The sequence below is a fragment of the Bombyx mandarina genome, chromosome 01 (assembly GCF_030267445.1).
Source record: "Bombyx mandarina strain Sakado chromosome 01, ASM3026744v2".
NCBI lineage: Eukaryota > Metazoa > Arthropoda > Insecta > Lepidoptera > Bombycidae > Bombyx > Bombyx mandarina.
In genome coordinates, this window is record NC_143208.1 from 19,189,536 (window position 1) to 19,206,061 (window position 16,526).

Sequence of the window (16,526 nt, forward strand, 5' to 3'; positions counted from 1 at the left end):
CGAACCCGCAAAAAAAGAAAAAATGGAAATTAATAAACATGCGTTATCCTTTGGCAAAATGAATATCTAAATTATGAGCTATATGGCTATATGAATTGAATAAATAAAGCTATATAAATTCTTGCTATATGAAGAATTGCATAAGCTTTATGAAAATAAATGGTATACAATTATAAAATACACTGTATTCAATACGTATAATATACACTTAATTTTATTTGATGATAATTTAATGAAAAAACTGAACTTTAAAAGAATCTTAGAGTACGAAAGTGATTTTTCGATTTGAGACATGTGACCCTTAAAATGTTTCAAGATAAGCGTAGGTAGGTATTCACGCTTTGTATTTATCGGGTCTGATAATCATTCTTAACATCAACTGTGCAACGAGCTGTACTCGTCTACATTAACAAAGAAATATTCGCAAAACAGAATTGCATTGCAGCAATATCGGCTGGAAAATACTAAATTTATAGTTGAATAACTTCCCTACACGAGCGCTTTAAGCACAAACGAAAGCAAATCGCACGGTCCGGTGCATTCAATAATAGCAAGTGACCCTAGATTTTTTGCACTGAAACACGAAAGTGAACAAAAATTCTACGTATTATACGTAATTAATCGTTTCTTTGTTTATTCTTCCATAGTGACGATGATAAATTCTACACATGAGTTGATAGCTCCCCGTTAAATTTATATACACTACTTAAATATTATGTTTTATTGCACCGTCAGGTTAATGAACTTAACTAATGTATTGCTAGCTTCGATTCCTGAATATCATTCATTATGTAGATTTTGGTATTCGAAGACTGGGTGAAATCGTTCCGTTTTCTAGATTTTGATACCCATAAAAAAATTCCGAATCAAGGCCCGTAGTCTGTCACAATGGCCCTAGAGCCATTATTTGTTGACTTTAAATTGAAAAAAATGGACGCTAAAACATATCTGATATTCATAAGTTTTGGTACCGCTTGTGTGAGTGAGTTGGAAATTAAACAGCAAATTTAATATCTCGGCCATGTGTTGACCCCTGATCTCAAAGATGATGAAGATATTGAACGAGAGCGGAGAGCGTTGTCGGTTAGAGCAAACATGATAGCTCGCAGGTTTGCACGGCGTTCACATAAAGTCAAGGTCACCCTCTTTAGGGCCTACTGTACTAACTTTTACACGTGCAGCTTGTGGGCTGGATATACTCAAAGATCGTACAACGCTCTCCTTGTTCAATATAATAACGCGTTTAGGGTGCTGGTGGTGCTGTCCCGCTTTTGTAGCGCATCAGGGATGTTTGCAGACGCGCACATAGATTGTGTTTACGCTACCATGCGTAAGAGGTGTGCATCTCTGGTAAACAGAGTGAGGGCCAGCTCCAACAGTATCCTGAGCATGATCGCAAGCAGGCTGGACTGTGTATACATGGGTCGCTGTGGTGCCATCTCCCATGGGATGTTACGACAGTAATTCATTGTGATGTAAATATAACTACTAACATAGGTCTAAGTCTTGTTAACAATTTATATGAGTCATGGTTACTTGCAATAAAAACATTATTATTATTATTATTATGAATGTCTCGATGTTGTGATTTGCCCAGATTGACACTTCACCTGGAATTTGCATCTGATAGATAATATTTCGTACATTATTCTTCTAAGCCGTCTTCCTATTGTTTCGACAAAAATGAAATAAAATTCGGAATAATTAATACTATTCGAAATAATTATTTATTTACCTAAAGGAAAACAAACAACGACCGCATGATTGATAATTTTTATTAATACTCGTACATATAGCTAATAACATGTGTTCAAAATGTAGCCAACTTAACAAACTACAGTTTTATTATTAAAATTAATTTGTTGTTTGTAATTGCGTAATTACAGGCCAAATATAACAAGTCCTTAAAAATGACGTGAAATGCCTATCGCAATAAAACAAAAACAATTGAATCAGGAACACTGAATCCAGACAATTTGAATTTTAAATTTCGGTTTCAGTGTTATAGGAAATACGTTTTATGTTAGCTTAGGTACAACGCGGGGAAAAAGTATATTTGTAGCATTCGTCTACTGAATTATTCGTAAACCTATACATTCGAAAATAATAGAAACGAATCAAATGTCTCTGTTGCATAACGGCTTCTATTAAGTAATGCGACTATGTATATTAAACCATATATTTCTTATCGATTACTTATCTATATATACTTAATAAAAATGAATTGCTGTTCGTTAGTCTCGCTAAACCTCGAGAACGGCTGGACCGATTTGGCTAATTTTGGTCTTGAATTGGTGGAAGTCCAGAGAAGGCTTAAAAGGATAGATAAATATGAAAATGCTCGGAATTAAATAAAAATAACAATTTTGTTTTTCCTTTGATGTGTCGGAAGGATTCCTTTTGTTTTTTTTAAGTTTGTTTTATACAAAAGCTTAGCTCTTTTATTTATCGATTGAGGCACTACGAAGACTGCCGGGTCAGTTAGTCTTTAAAACAAAAATGTTGGAGAACGCATGCCGTGTAATAAAAATTAATCAACCTGAACAAAATTACAAAGTAGCCCGCGTGTATGTGTACCACCAATCCGCCTATGCAGTCTAGTTTAAAAGACAAGATCATTTCCATTAAATACATTAGATACTTCATGGATCAAGACGGTTGGCGGTATTGACGTCGTGCTGACCAGGGACAAGTAACCACTTTCGCGCTTTGTGAGTCCATCTGCCTGTTACCTAATCCCACCCCTCTTGACTGAGCTCACCTGTCCTAGTAAAAATTCAAAAGCCTCCGGGCCACCAGTAATCCCTCAATCATAAAAAAGTCCATTTGCGAGAGAAACACGCCATGATGGAAACACGGCCTATAGCCACAAGGGTCATTAAACGTAACAAAATTAATAGAAAAATACTTTATATCAGTATCAGCTGTTGGAAAATTACTTTATAGATACATACAATCTTCTGCCCAGTTAAAAACAGAAAATAAAAATCGTCATTTCGACCTTCTCAATTTACCGCGTATAACTCAGATGTACGTTTTATCAAGTAAACTAAACAATTACGGATGAAGTCTTACTTAAATTTGATGGCCGATCCTCCAACCGTAAAGCAATACTCAAAAACGATATAAAGCCTTTTTAGTCTGATGCATTAAAATATATTTAAAAAAATGTATATGTCTAATAACAAAAAATGTGTGCAATTCACACGTGGTAGAAGTGAAACCTTCCAAAATTAAAATACAATTATCCTAAACGTCTTAAGTATATGTAAAATTTTGTCATTAGTAAATAATTGTAAGGTAGCGCCCTCTGTGAATTGATATTTTAATTTCACGTATAATCCTAAATTAAAATTCACTACAAGAGCTTTCATACACACGTTAGTATTAAAAAATCTCACAGATGGCGCTGTATTAAATAGTATGTATATTTCTGTCTCATTCTTTGCTGGCTTCATCCTACACATTTTTGTATTTGTGTCTCTTACCTGTCGTTTTTTCCGTTGCATCCGGTTTGAAATCACAACGGTTCTAAAGAAGTTTTCACTTCAAAAACAAAGTTCGAAGATTTGGCGTTACCTCCAATGCAACTGAGACTCCGACCACATCGTTAAGTTTTCGATGTTCTATTTGACATACGGCGGGCTGTGAGCACGATGTGGTTCACAAAAACAAAAAAAACACAAATCGTATATTTTTACAGAAAAAACACACCAGCAATCGAAGTCTTAATGAAATAGTTACCGGCAATAAACTAAGAAATAAATTTAATACACCGTCGTTCCAAAGCTACATAAATCTATGGACATCTAATGTCAGCTCTTCAATAACTACGCTCTAATATTGCGTGTGTTGGACCCTTCTTACATAACCGCATCCAATTATAATTTACATTTAATTTTAACACCAAAACTACATTAAATTTGTTTGTCGTACGTCGCGTCATGATTTAAACAAAATTTATGATGCTGTGTAAATCTATTGACGCAGATAGACATGGTTTGTGTATTTACAGCCTTTTGCTTGGTTAATCACAGCAAACCCAGCGTTTCTAAGGATTACCGATCATAAAACCTAATAAAACAGCGCTAGCCTACCGCACGCCATTTAAAAACTTGTGTTGGGATAGGGCTGTCGTGAGTCTGTGCTGATTTATTTATCGATGAAATTTAAATTTATATTTAAGTAGCTGTTTACCTTTACATTTTCGTCCTATGGTCCAATTTATAAACACTCGTAAAAGCGATTGATGAAAAAACTGTTGCTTAAAAATCTATACCAAAGAATCGATTCCCGCCCACGCAAATAATTGAAATAAAGAAATCGATTAATACGACTAATCTTTAACTATATTGTTCATAATATATTATTGTGATTTGATAGACCAATTTCTTTTAGATCTTTTTTTTTTCATTTTAAAATGATATTTGAAAAATAGAGCTAATTTATTAATTAGTCGATGAGTAGTCCAAATTTACATCACCGTACAATTTCTAGATTGTTATCGATTTCGACGAAAAGTATCGATACAACACTATTGTTTTAAAACTCGGCTCAGGAAGCAAAGTGCGGGTCGCTGAACTGAACTGCAGCTTTAACAATTATCGTACACACTAAAATAAACTTTAAAGCAAACTTCGAAGGTGCGTAATCTTATGTCAAATAACGTGCTTGTGTTAGCATCTAATCAAACGTGTTTCCCGGAGTTGTTTTAAAAAAATATAGTTTAGCTGCTTCGAAATAACGTTTGAATTCACTTGAAGATGGACAGGAGGTTTTGCAAAGAAGTACCATTAGCGGATAGGCTGGCTGTCTTGTAAGATCGTTCGATAACTTAAATCGATAAATTGGGATTAATATTACATTACCCGATTTATTCTTTCTGTTATTATTTTTAAAGTTAGTACCTATCACTGAGTGAACTTGAATCAATAAATTAGAAAAATCTGGAACTGATTGCTGAAGATTCGAGCTCATTTGCTGAATCATATTAAACACGTTCAAAATCAATTTTATTGTCGCGTATGTTAGTAGCTGTTTTGGTTAGAGTCGAGATCTCGATTATATTGTACATCGAGAACATACGACTTTTTCGCGATAAAAATCGGAGTGATGGTTGATATCCGTTGAGACTCCCGGTACTCCCTATCCTAGCTGTGTGCATTATATTCAATATGTAAATAGATTGCCCCTTAAACTAGAATCAAGAAATTTCTCGTTTATTCTCGAGGTTAATACCTAATACCTACACTTAGTCGCGTGGAAATAAAGTAGTCATTGCCAAAAGGATAAGACACACCTTCCCTTAGAAACAGCCCACTGAGTTTCTCGCCGGATCTTCTCAGTGGATCGCGATTCCGATCCGGTGGTAGATTCAGCATGCTGTTCTTGCTAGGGCTAGTGTTAGCAAATTCTTTCAGGTTGAGCCCGTGAGCTCACCTACCCGTCCGCGCGTAACTGGAATAGTCCCTTAGGCTACCAGAAAATGAGTAGGAAAAAAATCCCGTCGATACGTCCGTATCCGCATGTGTAGGCCTGGAAATACTACTACTACTACAAGGGATCGAAATACTTCTGAATCAGCTAGTCCTAGTGTTAATCTAATTAAAAAAATATATTAGTCACGTACCTTAACTATTCGCGCCACAGTGACCAAAAAAGTGACTTAACACAGAAATTATTAAAAAAATAAATAATTCGAAAACTATTAAAAATCGTGGAACATACACGGAAGTGTGATTCGGATAGCCCTTGTGATGCCCTACCTTTGGATTTCGGCTTGATACTATTTTTTGGGACACCCTGTATATGCTATAGACATTTCACTTTTGAGTGCTAATTTCTATGATTTTATTTCCGTTTTCCTTAAAGGTAGACCATGACATGCTGTGTTTATTTGAAGCTCATAAATAATTAAACAGCCTGTAGATAACTTTTAAACAGATAATAATGTAATAAGTAAAGTTTCAATATTCCGCATCGCAATTCTTAAGGGAATTACTGTGATCGTAGAAATAATGAAGCTTAATAAAGTTGGAATTTTGTTACATTCTAGAGTTAAGCTCTCAGGAAACTCTTAGGAACCGCGCGATAGTCGAGGTCTCTTGTGAGTTGACTTGTACTAATCACTTCACCTCAAAAAACCTTCAAAATCAGCAAGCAAGCTTAAGCAAAATTTCCGTTTGGTACTAGCTCCCCGATACTGAAAATTGAATACTAAAACACTCTTGTATCACTCTTCCCGGAGTTCCTATTCAAAAACCGACACTAAAAGAAGAAGCCTTTAGCTAAAGGCATTAAGCACTTAGCGGAGAAAGTAAGTAAGTAGTGGCTCCTAACTCAAAATACCTAGCAATAACGCAAATTATGATTTTTACTGGTTTAATTTTTACTAGCGATCCGCCCTCGCTTTGCTTCGGAAACTGTAATTTATTATTGATTTCTCCACTATTTAATTGATGTTATTTACAAATAAACCTTCCTCTTCAATCACTCTATAGTTTAAAAAAAACGCATCAAAATCCGTTGCGTAGTTTTAAAGATTTAAGCATACATAGGGACACACAGATATAGGGACAAAGAAAGCGACTTTGTTTTATACTATGTAGTGATTACAAGATATTATTGCTTCTTCGTAAAAGTATTCGTGAATATAATAAATGGCAGTTAAGTATTTCATTAGAATAATTTATATCTGCATGCAATTTATATCTGCATGCAGGATATAAATTATTTGATCACAGACACAGTCGCATAGCTCATTACGAGTATCCCGCGTGCCGCGGCGACTTCTATAAGTCTTTGATTAAAGGGTTTCGGAGCCCATCAACAAAAATGCTACCGTCTACTATCAAACAATTTTTTTTACATGATATTAAATGCGAATTACATACACTAAGTATATTCCTGGAAAATTTATAAATCATCGCATTTCACTTAAAACACTGCATTATCTATTCTGACCTCATTACAAAACATGAGACTAGCAAAGTGCGGACGTAATAAAAAAAGGGTGCGTGTACTTATGTACGCGCGTAAGAAGTTATACTTTATTTTTATTAAATTTATTTCTTTTTTTTATTTCAATTTTAATTAATTTGAAAAAAATCGATTAAACAACATCCTCAAACACGCATATTGGACATCCCTTTTCTTGACATCGTATAAATTCGGTAATTCTCGGTACGGTAAGTTCACCTGCGGCTATATTCAGACTCGCCAAGTTACGTCAGTCGTATTGTAATGAGCGATTTAGTGGGCAACTTCATTCTGTTAATTTTGTGTCACAGTGCGCGCGCATCGTAAAATTTCACTCTCATCAATTTTTTATAACGCGCCTAAAAAAGTATAACTTCAAAAAATAAAGTTTCAAAATACGAAAGAAAAACACAATACCTGGAGAGTTTCCGAGCGGTGGTGAATACGGTTCTTCTTTGAATCTGAAATAATAAATTAAAATATTTTAATTAACGAGCACAGTGCTTTTCAAACATTGAAAATATTAATCCGGTATAATTCGTGATCTATAATATAAATTAATTATTGTCTTATCATATTTTACAATAACGTACAACATCCCTCAACTCGAAGCTCATTTAACTAAAATTCATAGACCAGAAGATGCCATAATACTTTTATAGCACTAGTGGAGTGCAGGCGTGAAAGGCAAGGCAGACATTGGGTGCGTACCATAACATTTGGTTTTTCTGAAGTGCTTGCAGTGAGTACTGTTCGGCTTGCTAATTTTGGCGGTGGCTTTTTTATAAAAACAACATATACTGTTGATTTTGTAACTAAACGCAAACCTTTTGATCTTAGTATCAACCACGAATTATATTGAAAAAGATTTATCAACACAAAATGACAATTCGCTCATTGTATTTAGTTGGTCCTCGTTCAACAATACTTTCAAATCCATTATGTTGATAGCAAAGCGTTTTATACAAGAAGGCCACTGGGTTATCAGATGTCTTGCACCGCCAAGGACGGTATTATTTCACCAATGTTTTTGCCAGATCAAAGTCGAAGGCCAAACATATATGAATTGTAAAACGTCCGAACCAAAAAATCAGCATTGCATTACACAGCCGCCCCGTTGACTGCTAAACGAATTATATTACCAAATTGTCACAAAATTTGTGAGTAAATCTGTTTTGCGTGCGTCATGATGTGTGAATTAATAGATTCAACTTGGCATAAGACGTGGGTAGATTGTCTAACTCTAAACAATGCTCTTCGATTATATGTTGCTCTTTTAATTAAAACAATTAAATTAATATGCAAGCGGTCAAAGCTAAACGTCAACACAATATAAATACAACATGTTATGCACCTCTGATCACATAAATAAAAAGGAAGAACATTTTTCAATAGAATCTTAATTAAGATGTTAGGTTGTGACTTGATAATTTGTCAGATATTCTAGTTGATTTTCATCTTTATGTTCGTATGAGAAAATTTCGAAGCAATGGCGGATCCAGGGGGGGGGTCATGGGGGTCATGACCACCCCCTGAGCTGGTTCCAGGACTTAGGTGGACCACTAATTGAATATAATGATTTTATTTATATATTTTGTCACCATACAGATTTTATGTAACTACATACCTTCAATATTTAATTAATTTAATATAATATAATAACTTTGTATAATGGCAAACGTTTCGGAACGAACGCATCTAAATTTGACTATGTGACCCCCTCCTGGTGCCAAAGCTGGATCCGCCCTTGTTTCGAAGGTGATCTAAACAGTACGGTGGCGCCATCTCTTAGCTAAATGAATCAACGATAGCTCACTATGAACGTTTTACTCGCGAACAAAATCTACTATAGGGCAAGCGCGAGTGCTGCGGAACTTGACTTATAGGCATTTTAAGTTTATATGTTTAGATATTGTTTCAAACGAACACGAATTGACAACTGCTCACAATTTTAATTAAAAAAAGCAAGAAGCTAATAAGGTTAAATATTGGTTATTCCAGTTGCTTTTAATTCTTGTAATATTTACTTATTTCACTCTGTCTGATGAATTTCTGGGAAATTTTCCTAACTTTAAAGGTTCTCAATTCGTTTAAGAAGTAATTCATGGTACCAAAAAATGGCGGCTGTGTCGGTATCTTGTATAGTTAAAATAATTTGCTTCTGAATGACGGTCGAGGGACGAAACAGGCGACTGTATTTCTATGGAGTAAATGCAAGAGACCTTTCTTCATCACTGATAGTCGACTCCACAGAAGGCGTTTCGAATCTTATCCTTCTTATCTTATTCTAATCTTCTGTTCACTAAGACAAGTTAGTTATATCAATCGTGGCTTAAACTAAAATCGAAAGTTTAGCGATTTTTTTTTATTGTCTTTGTAGGCAGACGAGCGTACGGCCCACCTGATGGTAAGTGGTTACCATCGCCCATGGACTTCAGCAATGCCATTAGTGCAAGCAATAATTAGTGACGATCAATTCGTAGTTTCAATCATAATGGAACACTCTTTCGGAGTGTCAACTATCTGGAAGTAGATTGGATTGGATAAGATTGGTTTAATCTGTTCTTTTCAAAATGGCCGCTTAAGATCAACAGCTTTTACTTTAATTCAGATCCACTAAGTAGCAGTATGAAGTCCTCGCTTATCTTCTTGTTTCTTATATGTTAATGCATTGCCTTAGGTACCTACTGAATTTGCTAACAATTCTATTCTCGATTTAGAAAAATTTGGAACGCGTGAATTCACTTCAGCAGACATTGGATTGGATGAATTCAAACAAAGAATATATTTAAATTTTAAGAACCGAGACTAACATATTAAAAGCTCATCTAAATTGAAATGGGCTGTGTTTTCCTCGTAATGATATTCTGAAAGAAGTTAAGCACTATGTTTTTTAATATTTAATTTAAACCAAGATTGTTCTTCCTGCCTAAAACAGTCGCTATTCTATGCAAAGCTTAACGTAGATCACTTGTCTCAAGACTGGTGTTAGCATTAACCTCATGGTGCTCATTAGGCTCGTAGGCGATCAGGTGCACATGAAATGGTAAGTTTGTGGCGGTTGCAATGGCAGAAATGGCAGTTTTATGGTTGCCAATGAAGCTCAGACGATGCTGCATTGTCTATCTAGTTTGCTGTGTTCATCCCACAGAGCCGACTTTAGATAGGTAAGTGAAATCGAACTCTTTGTGCATGGATGTTAAAATGTTAGTATTTCTGATTAATTACCGGCTAAGCTGCTATTATTAATGAGACGTTTTGAAAATATAGCTTAAGTTTGATTTGTGTGAGCCTATGTTCATCGTAGATTTTTTCTAGTGATAAAAATGAGTCAATAATCTGATGTTAGCGTTAAATGAACGGAGTACTCAATGACGCTTTGAGAAATGAGGTCAAAGCTTAATATTGTATCAACGTTAACATGTAATAAAATACTTATCTAGTCAGTATATAGTAATGGAAAAATAAACAAATGGCAATATCTCAATGAAAGTATACATTTTGGCCTTAAGTATATAAACATCAAGAAGCAAAAATATAAAAATATTATGATACACAAATAACTTTGTGAATAATAAATATGTAGCTACACAAAAACTAGTACTAAAATTGTGACAATTTGTTAGACGGCTCAAAACCCAGAGGCTTTCGGTAAGTGAAATAAGGATTCTTCAACATAAGGCTTCTACTGTGATAATTTTGACTATTAAATAGCTCAATAATCTAAAGAATAGATGCGGTGAAGCGAAACTAGTAATGTTTGCATTAAGCTACCGACTAGACAACAACAGCACATTGTACTACTGTCAGAAAATACCGGGAAAAGATCAATAAATATTACATATATACAATAATAATACACGAAAGATTAGTTATTCATCCAAATTTATTTTATCACCTTCAAAGAATGCTTTTTCAGAAACGATACACTTACGCCAACGAGTAATCCGATTATCAAAACATTTTTTAACGCTTTTTCCGCAATTGAGTTCAGTTCTCGCCGCGAATTATCCTTTATCTCTTTTACCGAATGAAATTTTGAATTTAGGAGAAAGAAAGAAGTCGACTGGAGCCATATCTGGTTAATAAGCTGGTTGCTCGATGGTATATATTAACTTTTTGATCAAAACTTTCTTCACAATTGTAGCCTTGTGAGAAGACGTGTTATCTTGGCGCAAAACCTAAGACCTTTTTCGTTGAATTTTTTCTCGTAAACGCCTCATAACGCTCAAATCCTCCTCCCTGCCTCGATAATTCTCAATGCTGATGGTCGTGGCCACCTCTGACAATTTTCTCCTGGATTATCCCGCGCCATTCCTGCCTATCCTCGGCTGTGTCGATAGCAATGTGGACTGTAGTGAACTGAACGCTGAAATAGTATTCTTTTTTCCGTTTAATCGTTCTGCATGAATCCCGAGTGCACAACACCGCGATTGTCAAAGAAAACAATCAACATGACCTTGATTTTTGATCGACTCTGACGTGGTTTTTTCGGTTTCGTTCCAATTGGAAAGCGCCACTGCAAAGCTTGTTGACTAGTTTTCATGTCAAAGTAACAATGCGTTTCGTGAATGTTGATTGACTCGTTCTAGAATGTCCTGGGACTGTTTTCAGGGGGGTTTTCAGGTCTTTTGGAACTAGCCAAGCAGCAACATGTTTCATACCGAAATGATTGTTTAAAATGCTACAAAGCGACTCGTGAAACATAAAAAGTTCGGCAGCGATCTCTCTCAAACTTGCGATGTTAACATCAGCTGCAAACGTTGATGACTTATCAGAATGAGGCACGTCTTCCATCAAATCTCGACCGCTTTTGGATCCTTTATATCCATCATAAGCATGTGTGTTTTATAAAGTTGACTGTCACTGTAACACTTTAGGTGACTCCGAACACGAATTTCCATTAATGCTGCAAATTTGAAGACAAACTTTTTGTTCGATGTTTTTGTCCATTATGAAATTCGGAATACCCTAGACTACACTACAAAATTTTTTTTTTATTACTGATTTGGTTGGACGAGCTCACAGCCCACCTGATGTTAAGTGGTTACTGAAACCCATAGACATCTACAACGTAAATGTGCCACCCACCTTGAGATATAAGTTCTAAGGTCTCAGTATAGTTACAACGGCTGCCGTTAGTATTAAAAAGATAAAGGAATATTTTGCTCAACAGAAATCCCGAAAGAAACCATTATCGTAATCGTAACCAAAAAACAAGCAGCATTCTAATATAATTAATATTATTATATCATACTGTATTTGATTACCTATAACAAATGGTCATACTCAGTAAAAAAATGTTATTATAATTCCCTTTTTTTACTTTCCAAAAGGGCCTCAAATTCTTGTGTGCCCAAGGGCCCCAGCCTAGTTTAAGACGTCCCTGGTGGTGGTACCTACCCGTGCGGACTCACAAGATGTCCTACCACCAGTAAAAATGGACGTATTTTAGTTCAGTTGAAGGTAGAAAAATAACATAAATTTTTTGACATATTTATGTATACTAGTGGACTCCCGGTAGTCGAAATTCGACTATAATTAATTGAAATTATAAGTTTGTACACTATTCTATTATCAATCTCCTATTATCAATACTTCTATAATCACAGATTTCGCCAAGACTATACTTTAGACAAATATTAATAAAGACAAACAATTTTCAATCTATTCTCAACTCATCCACAGACTTTGACAATAAACAAAATCGTCAAAATCGCAATTTTCGTAAAAAGGGGTACAAAGTTTTTGCTTCACGTATTTATATATAGATCATAATTTGTATTCCATTAGTTATTATTGCCTTCAGTCATCAATTGGTGTATACAGCAGTCATTTTTATTTCATTTAACCTTATCTTTAAATCTGTTATGAGGTATTTAAATTAGATTTCACAAATTTTTGCGAAATGTTATAATTTATTATATAAATGGTGAAATGTATAATTAGCAAGTGTTCTTATGTGGAATTTATGTCATGTTTTGATTTAGGTGGCCTCGGGTCTCCTGTAAATTGAACTTGCACTCTAGAATCTTATACGAATTAGGATACAGACATACCTAATGTTGAGTCGTCTATTTATGGCTATAAACACAATGTTTAGTTGTCAATCTAAGACTATAAAAATTATAACTTTTGAAATCCCCGAAACTGTAAAATAAATAAAAGCAAAAGCTGTATTAAGTCCTCGTGTGTGTTTAAAAAAATATATTTTCGACATTTCAACAAATACAAATCTATCTATGAATGCTGTTCGTTAGTCTCGCTAAAACTCGAGAACGGCTGGACCGATTTGGCTAATTTTGGTCTTGAATTATTTGTGTTAGTTCAGAGAAGGTTTAAAAGGTAAATAAATATGAAAATGCCCGTAATTAAATAAAAATAACAATTTTGTTTTTCCTTTGATTTGTCTCCCGTCGGACGGATTCCTTTTGTTTGTTTTAAGTTTATTTTATACAAAAGTTAGGTCTTTTATTTATCGATTAAGGCACTACGAAGTCTGCCAGGTCAGCTAGTAGATTCTTTTTTTCTGCGAATTAACCACTAAGGGTTCGAACATCTTAATGCAAGACATTGTTCGCATTCCAATGTCGCACAAATATTCTGTTTTTCGAAGATGCTAAAATAATTTAGAACGTTGTTGCTTTTTTAGAAATATGTTGAATCTTATTTCTACATAATTATCATATTCAATGTTCGGGATTATAGGGAAAAAAGTGCCTAGTTTGCCGTATAAGTAGAAGTTATAATTACGATTATTAACGAATTAAGTATTACATATGGTGTTGTATCAAGTTTTACTGCGCTAATGGAAACAGGCAGTTCAGCTCAGGTGCTAACTTGAACTGTTGAACTCAACCCTGACTTCCTTAACTTGTGTTTACCCAATGCTTGCTTAAGCAATTACCCTTACCCTTGAATCTTTCTCAATCTGATACATAGGATGTCCTAAAGTAGCTAAATTGTTATTCATCTAATTAGCATGAAAGTACACTATTAACAAATAGTAATAGTAGCAGTAAAAAATAATTAAAAACCTGAAGTTCAAAGTCAGGAAATTTCAGTGCTATCAGCCGTTTGGCTTGGATTTTTATGATATACCTATATATACATATAATATTGTATTCAGAAAATTAGAACAGTTTTGAAGTTATGAATGCGAAAGTGTGTTCATTTAATTTTTTAGGCAGTTTTTTATTTCATTTTTTCTTGCTTAGATGGGTGTACCAGCTCACAGCTCACCTGGTGTTAAGTGGTTACTGAAGCACATGGACATCTACAACGTAAATGCGCCACCCACCTTGAGATATAAGTTCTAAGATCTCAGTAAAGATACAACGGCTGCCCCACTCTTCAAACCCAAACGCATTACTGCTTCACGGCAGAAATAGGCAGGGTGGTGGTACCTACCCGCGCGGACACACAAGGGATCCTACCACCAGTAAAAGATCCTACCACCACGGATCTATTATGCACACTTACGTCGGCCATCGTGTTGAACATAATCAGCCCAGAATCGTCCACAGCTGGTGGATATAGTTCCCTTTAAGTTTCGCATTATGACCGGTCCTGCGCTGCCCGTATGTTATTGCCTCCCGCGACCTCTAACAAGTCGTCGGTCCAAGTTGTGAGAAGGCCCTATCCGCGCTACGTCTTCCGATAATTTTTTCATTGCTTAGATTGGTGGACGAGCTGACAGCCCACCTGATGTTACGCGGTTACTGCAGCCCATAGACTTCTCCAACTTCAATACCGCCACCCACCTTGAGATGTGGGTTCCGAGGCTTGAGTATATGTAATCGCTACTCAAGAACTTCAGTGACCATCAGTTATACGAGCGATGTTCCCTGCCCGCTACAACTTCAACCTCGCAGTCCTTCGGGCTACGTCGCTTAACATAGTCACACAGTCAAGCAGTGAATAAATTGTACATACACATATGTACATACTCCCGGAGACTACATAATGTGCCCAGGAGTATATCGATTTGGGGAAAGTAATCTAGTTTGTGCTGGATTTGAGCCCAATGAAATATATCTCTAATCGGGCTAGTCACAATACATTCATGTGGGTCAAAGAGACTGTTGTCTCTAAAGAGTATATTTAGTCAACAACAGGGCCGGTTCTCATCAATGATTAGCGCTTAATGAATTATATTTTTAAGTTCAAATGAATCGTCGTACTCGTCGAATTAAATGCAAGATATTAGCGTTTTCCGTAGCACTTAGTCTACGAAAATCTGTGATAAATATTCGAGTTATGAAGAAAAACAAGAGGAAAAATTTTCATTATGCCTAAGGCTCGCTCAGAATTAGTTTTCAACAAAAATAAACACTTAATATTACGTCGTTAAATGTGATAGCACCCGTAGTCGAGACGTCTACGGAAGCCGAAGGACGCGACCAAGGCCGCACCACAGCTGGCACATTTATCGATTATAAAATTCAGACTACTTAATAGTTATATGTATATGGTAATTCGATTATTATTTAGATATGGAAAGCGTTGGTGCGACCATATGAATGCATAAGGAACTAAAAGTTACATTGAACACTTTCACAGTTTAATCTGATTATTTTAAGTTAACTTAAGATAAGATGCAGCTTCTAGCATTTTGCTTTTTGCATAGTTTTGTGACTATGTTCGTAGTTAAACTAGTTAATTAAAGCTGTGATTAAAGAATATGGAAACAAAGAAATTCACTAAATAGAGGAGACGATCGGTGACAAAAGGGGGAAATTTTGATCGAAGTCTAGACAAAACAACTATCTACCGGATATGTCGCCGTCGGATGAAGGGGTGAGTTCATTTAAAGGGTATATAATCAGGTTTTTTTTAAATAATTTTGAAGGAAGTACGTACGTATAGAGGTCATCATCGATGGTCGTTGAACTCGTAGCCTCGACTATCACGGCGTTCATCACAAAATCTTCCCCTAATTTTCGATGTTTGAAAAATTTTCGATACATTAACTTTTTTACAATCGGATATCGGTCGATATAGCTCTATTATAAGCTCACGGATTACGGTGCAGTAAGCCTGGTGGCATACTGGAATTGGTTCTTGGCTTGTTTTCGAATACCTTATACCGGCGCTACCGCTCAGAAATATGTATGTGTAGGCAGGCGGTTAGGGAAGATGCTAGCAGCGTGACGTGGCTTTGTTCCAGCGTCTGATAGTTCAACATTAGTGACGTCACAGCTATTTCTTTTCAATTTCGAAATTAACTCTTAACATTTTTATTTAAACTCAATACAAAAACGTGCTTAAACCTATTTAAAAACATAAAATAAGATAAGAATTGCACGAGTTCGGTTTTACGATGGTATTTATTTGTTATTTTTATTGACGCCACTCGTCGCGACAAAGTCAGTGCGATCGCCGAGGGTTAAAGGGGCGCATGCTCGACTTTAACCTTGAAAAACTTCCTGGTTCACGGGCAGAGCGAAGCGTAGCTGTCACCTGAATTCTAGGTCAATGTGACTATAGAAACTTCGTATTGTATAACTGTTTGCGACGTAATATTTCAGGCGACTTAAATAGCTATT

At 35.6% G+C, this 16,526-nt stretch overlaps 1 protein-coding gene across 5 annotated transcripts in view; it reads right to left on the reverse strand.

Moving 5' to 3' along the window:
- Nucleotides 1-16,405, reverse strand: part of LOC114249202 (ecdysone-induced protein 78C) — a 109,266-nt gene extending 92,861 nt beyond the window's left edge. For 2 of the 5 annotated variants that reach the window (XM_089731863.1, XM_089731860.1), the window contains exons 1-2: nucleotides 15,841-16,404; nucleotides 7,396-7,439 (exon numbers count right to left, since the gene is read on the reverse strand). Coding sequence is in view for 2 of the 5 variants with exons in the window: in XM_089731854.1 (XP_089587980.1) it covers nucleotides 7,396-7,439; nucleotides 15,841-15,947 (151 nt within the window). In the remaining 3 variants the exon portion in view is untranslated. Of the gene's footprint in view, nucleotides 1-7,395; nucleotides 7,440-15,840 lie in introns of all 5 variants that reach the window. The other 3 variants (XM_089731856.1, XM_089731868.1, XM_089731854.1) reach the window with 2 other exon arrangements.
- Nucleotides 16,406-16,526: the final 121 nt, after the last annotated feature.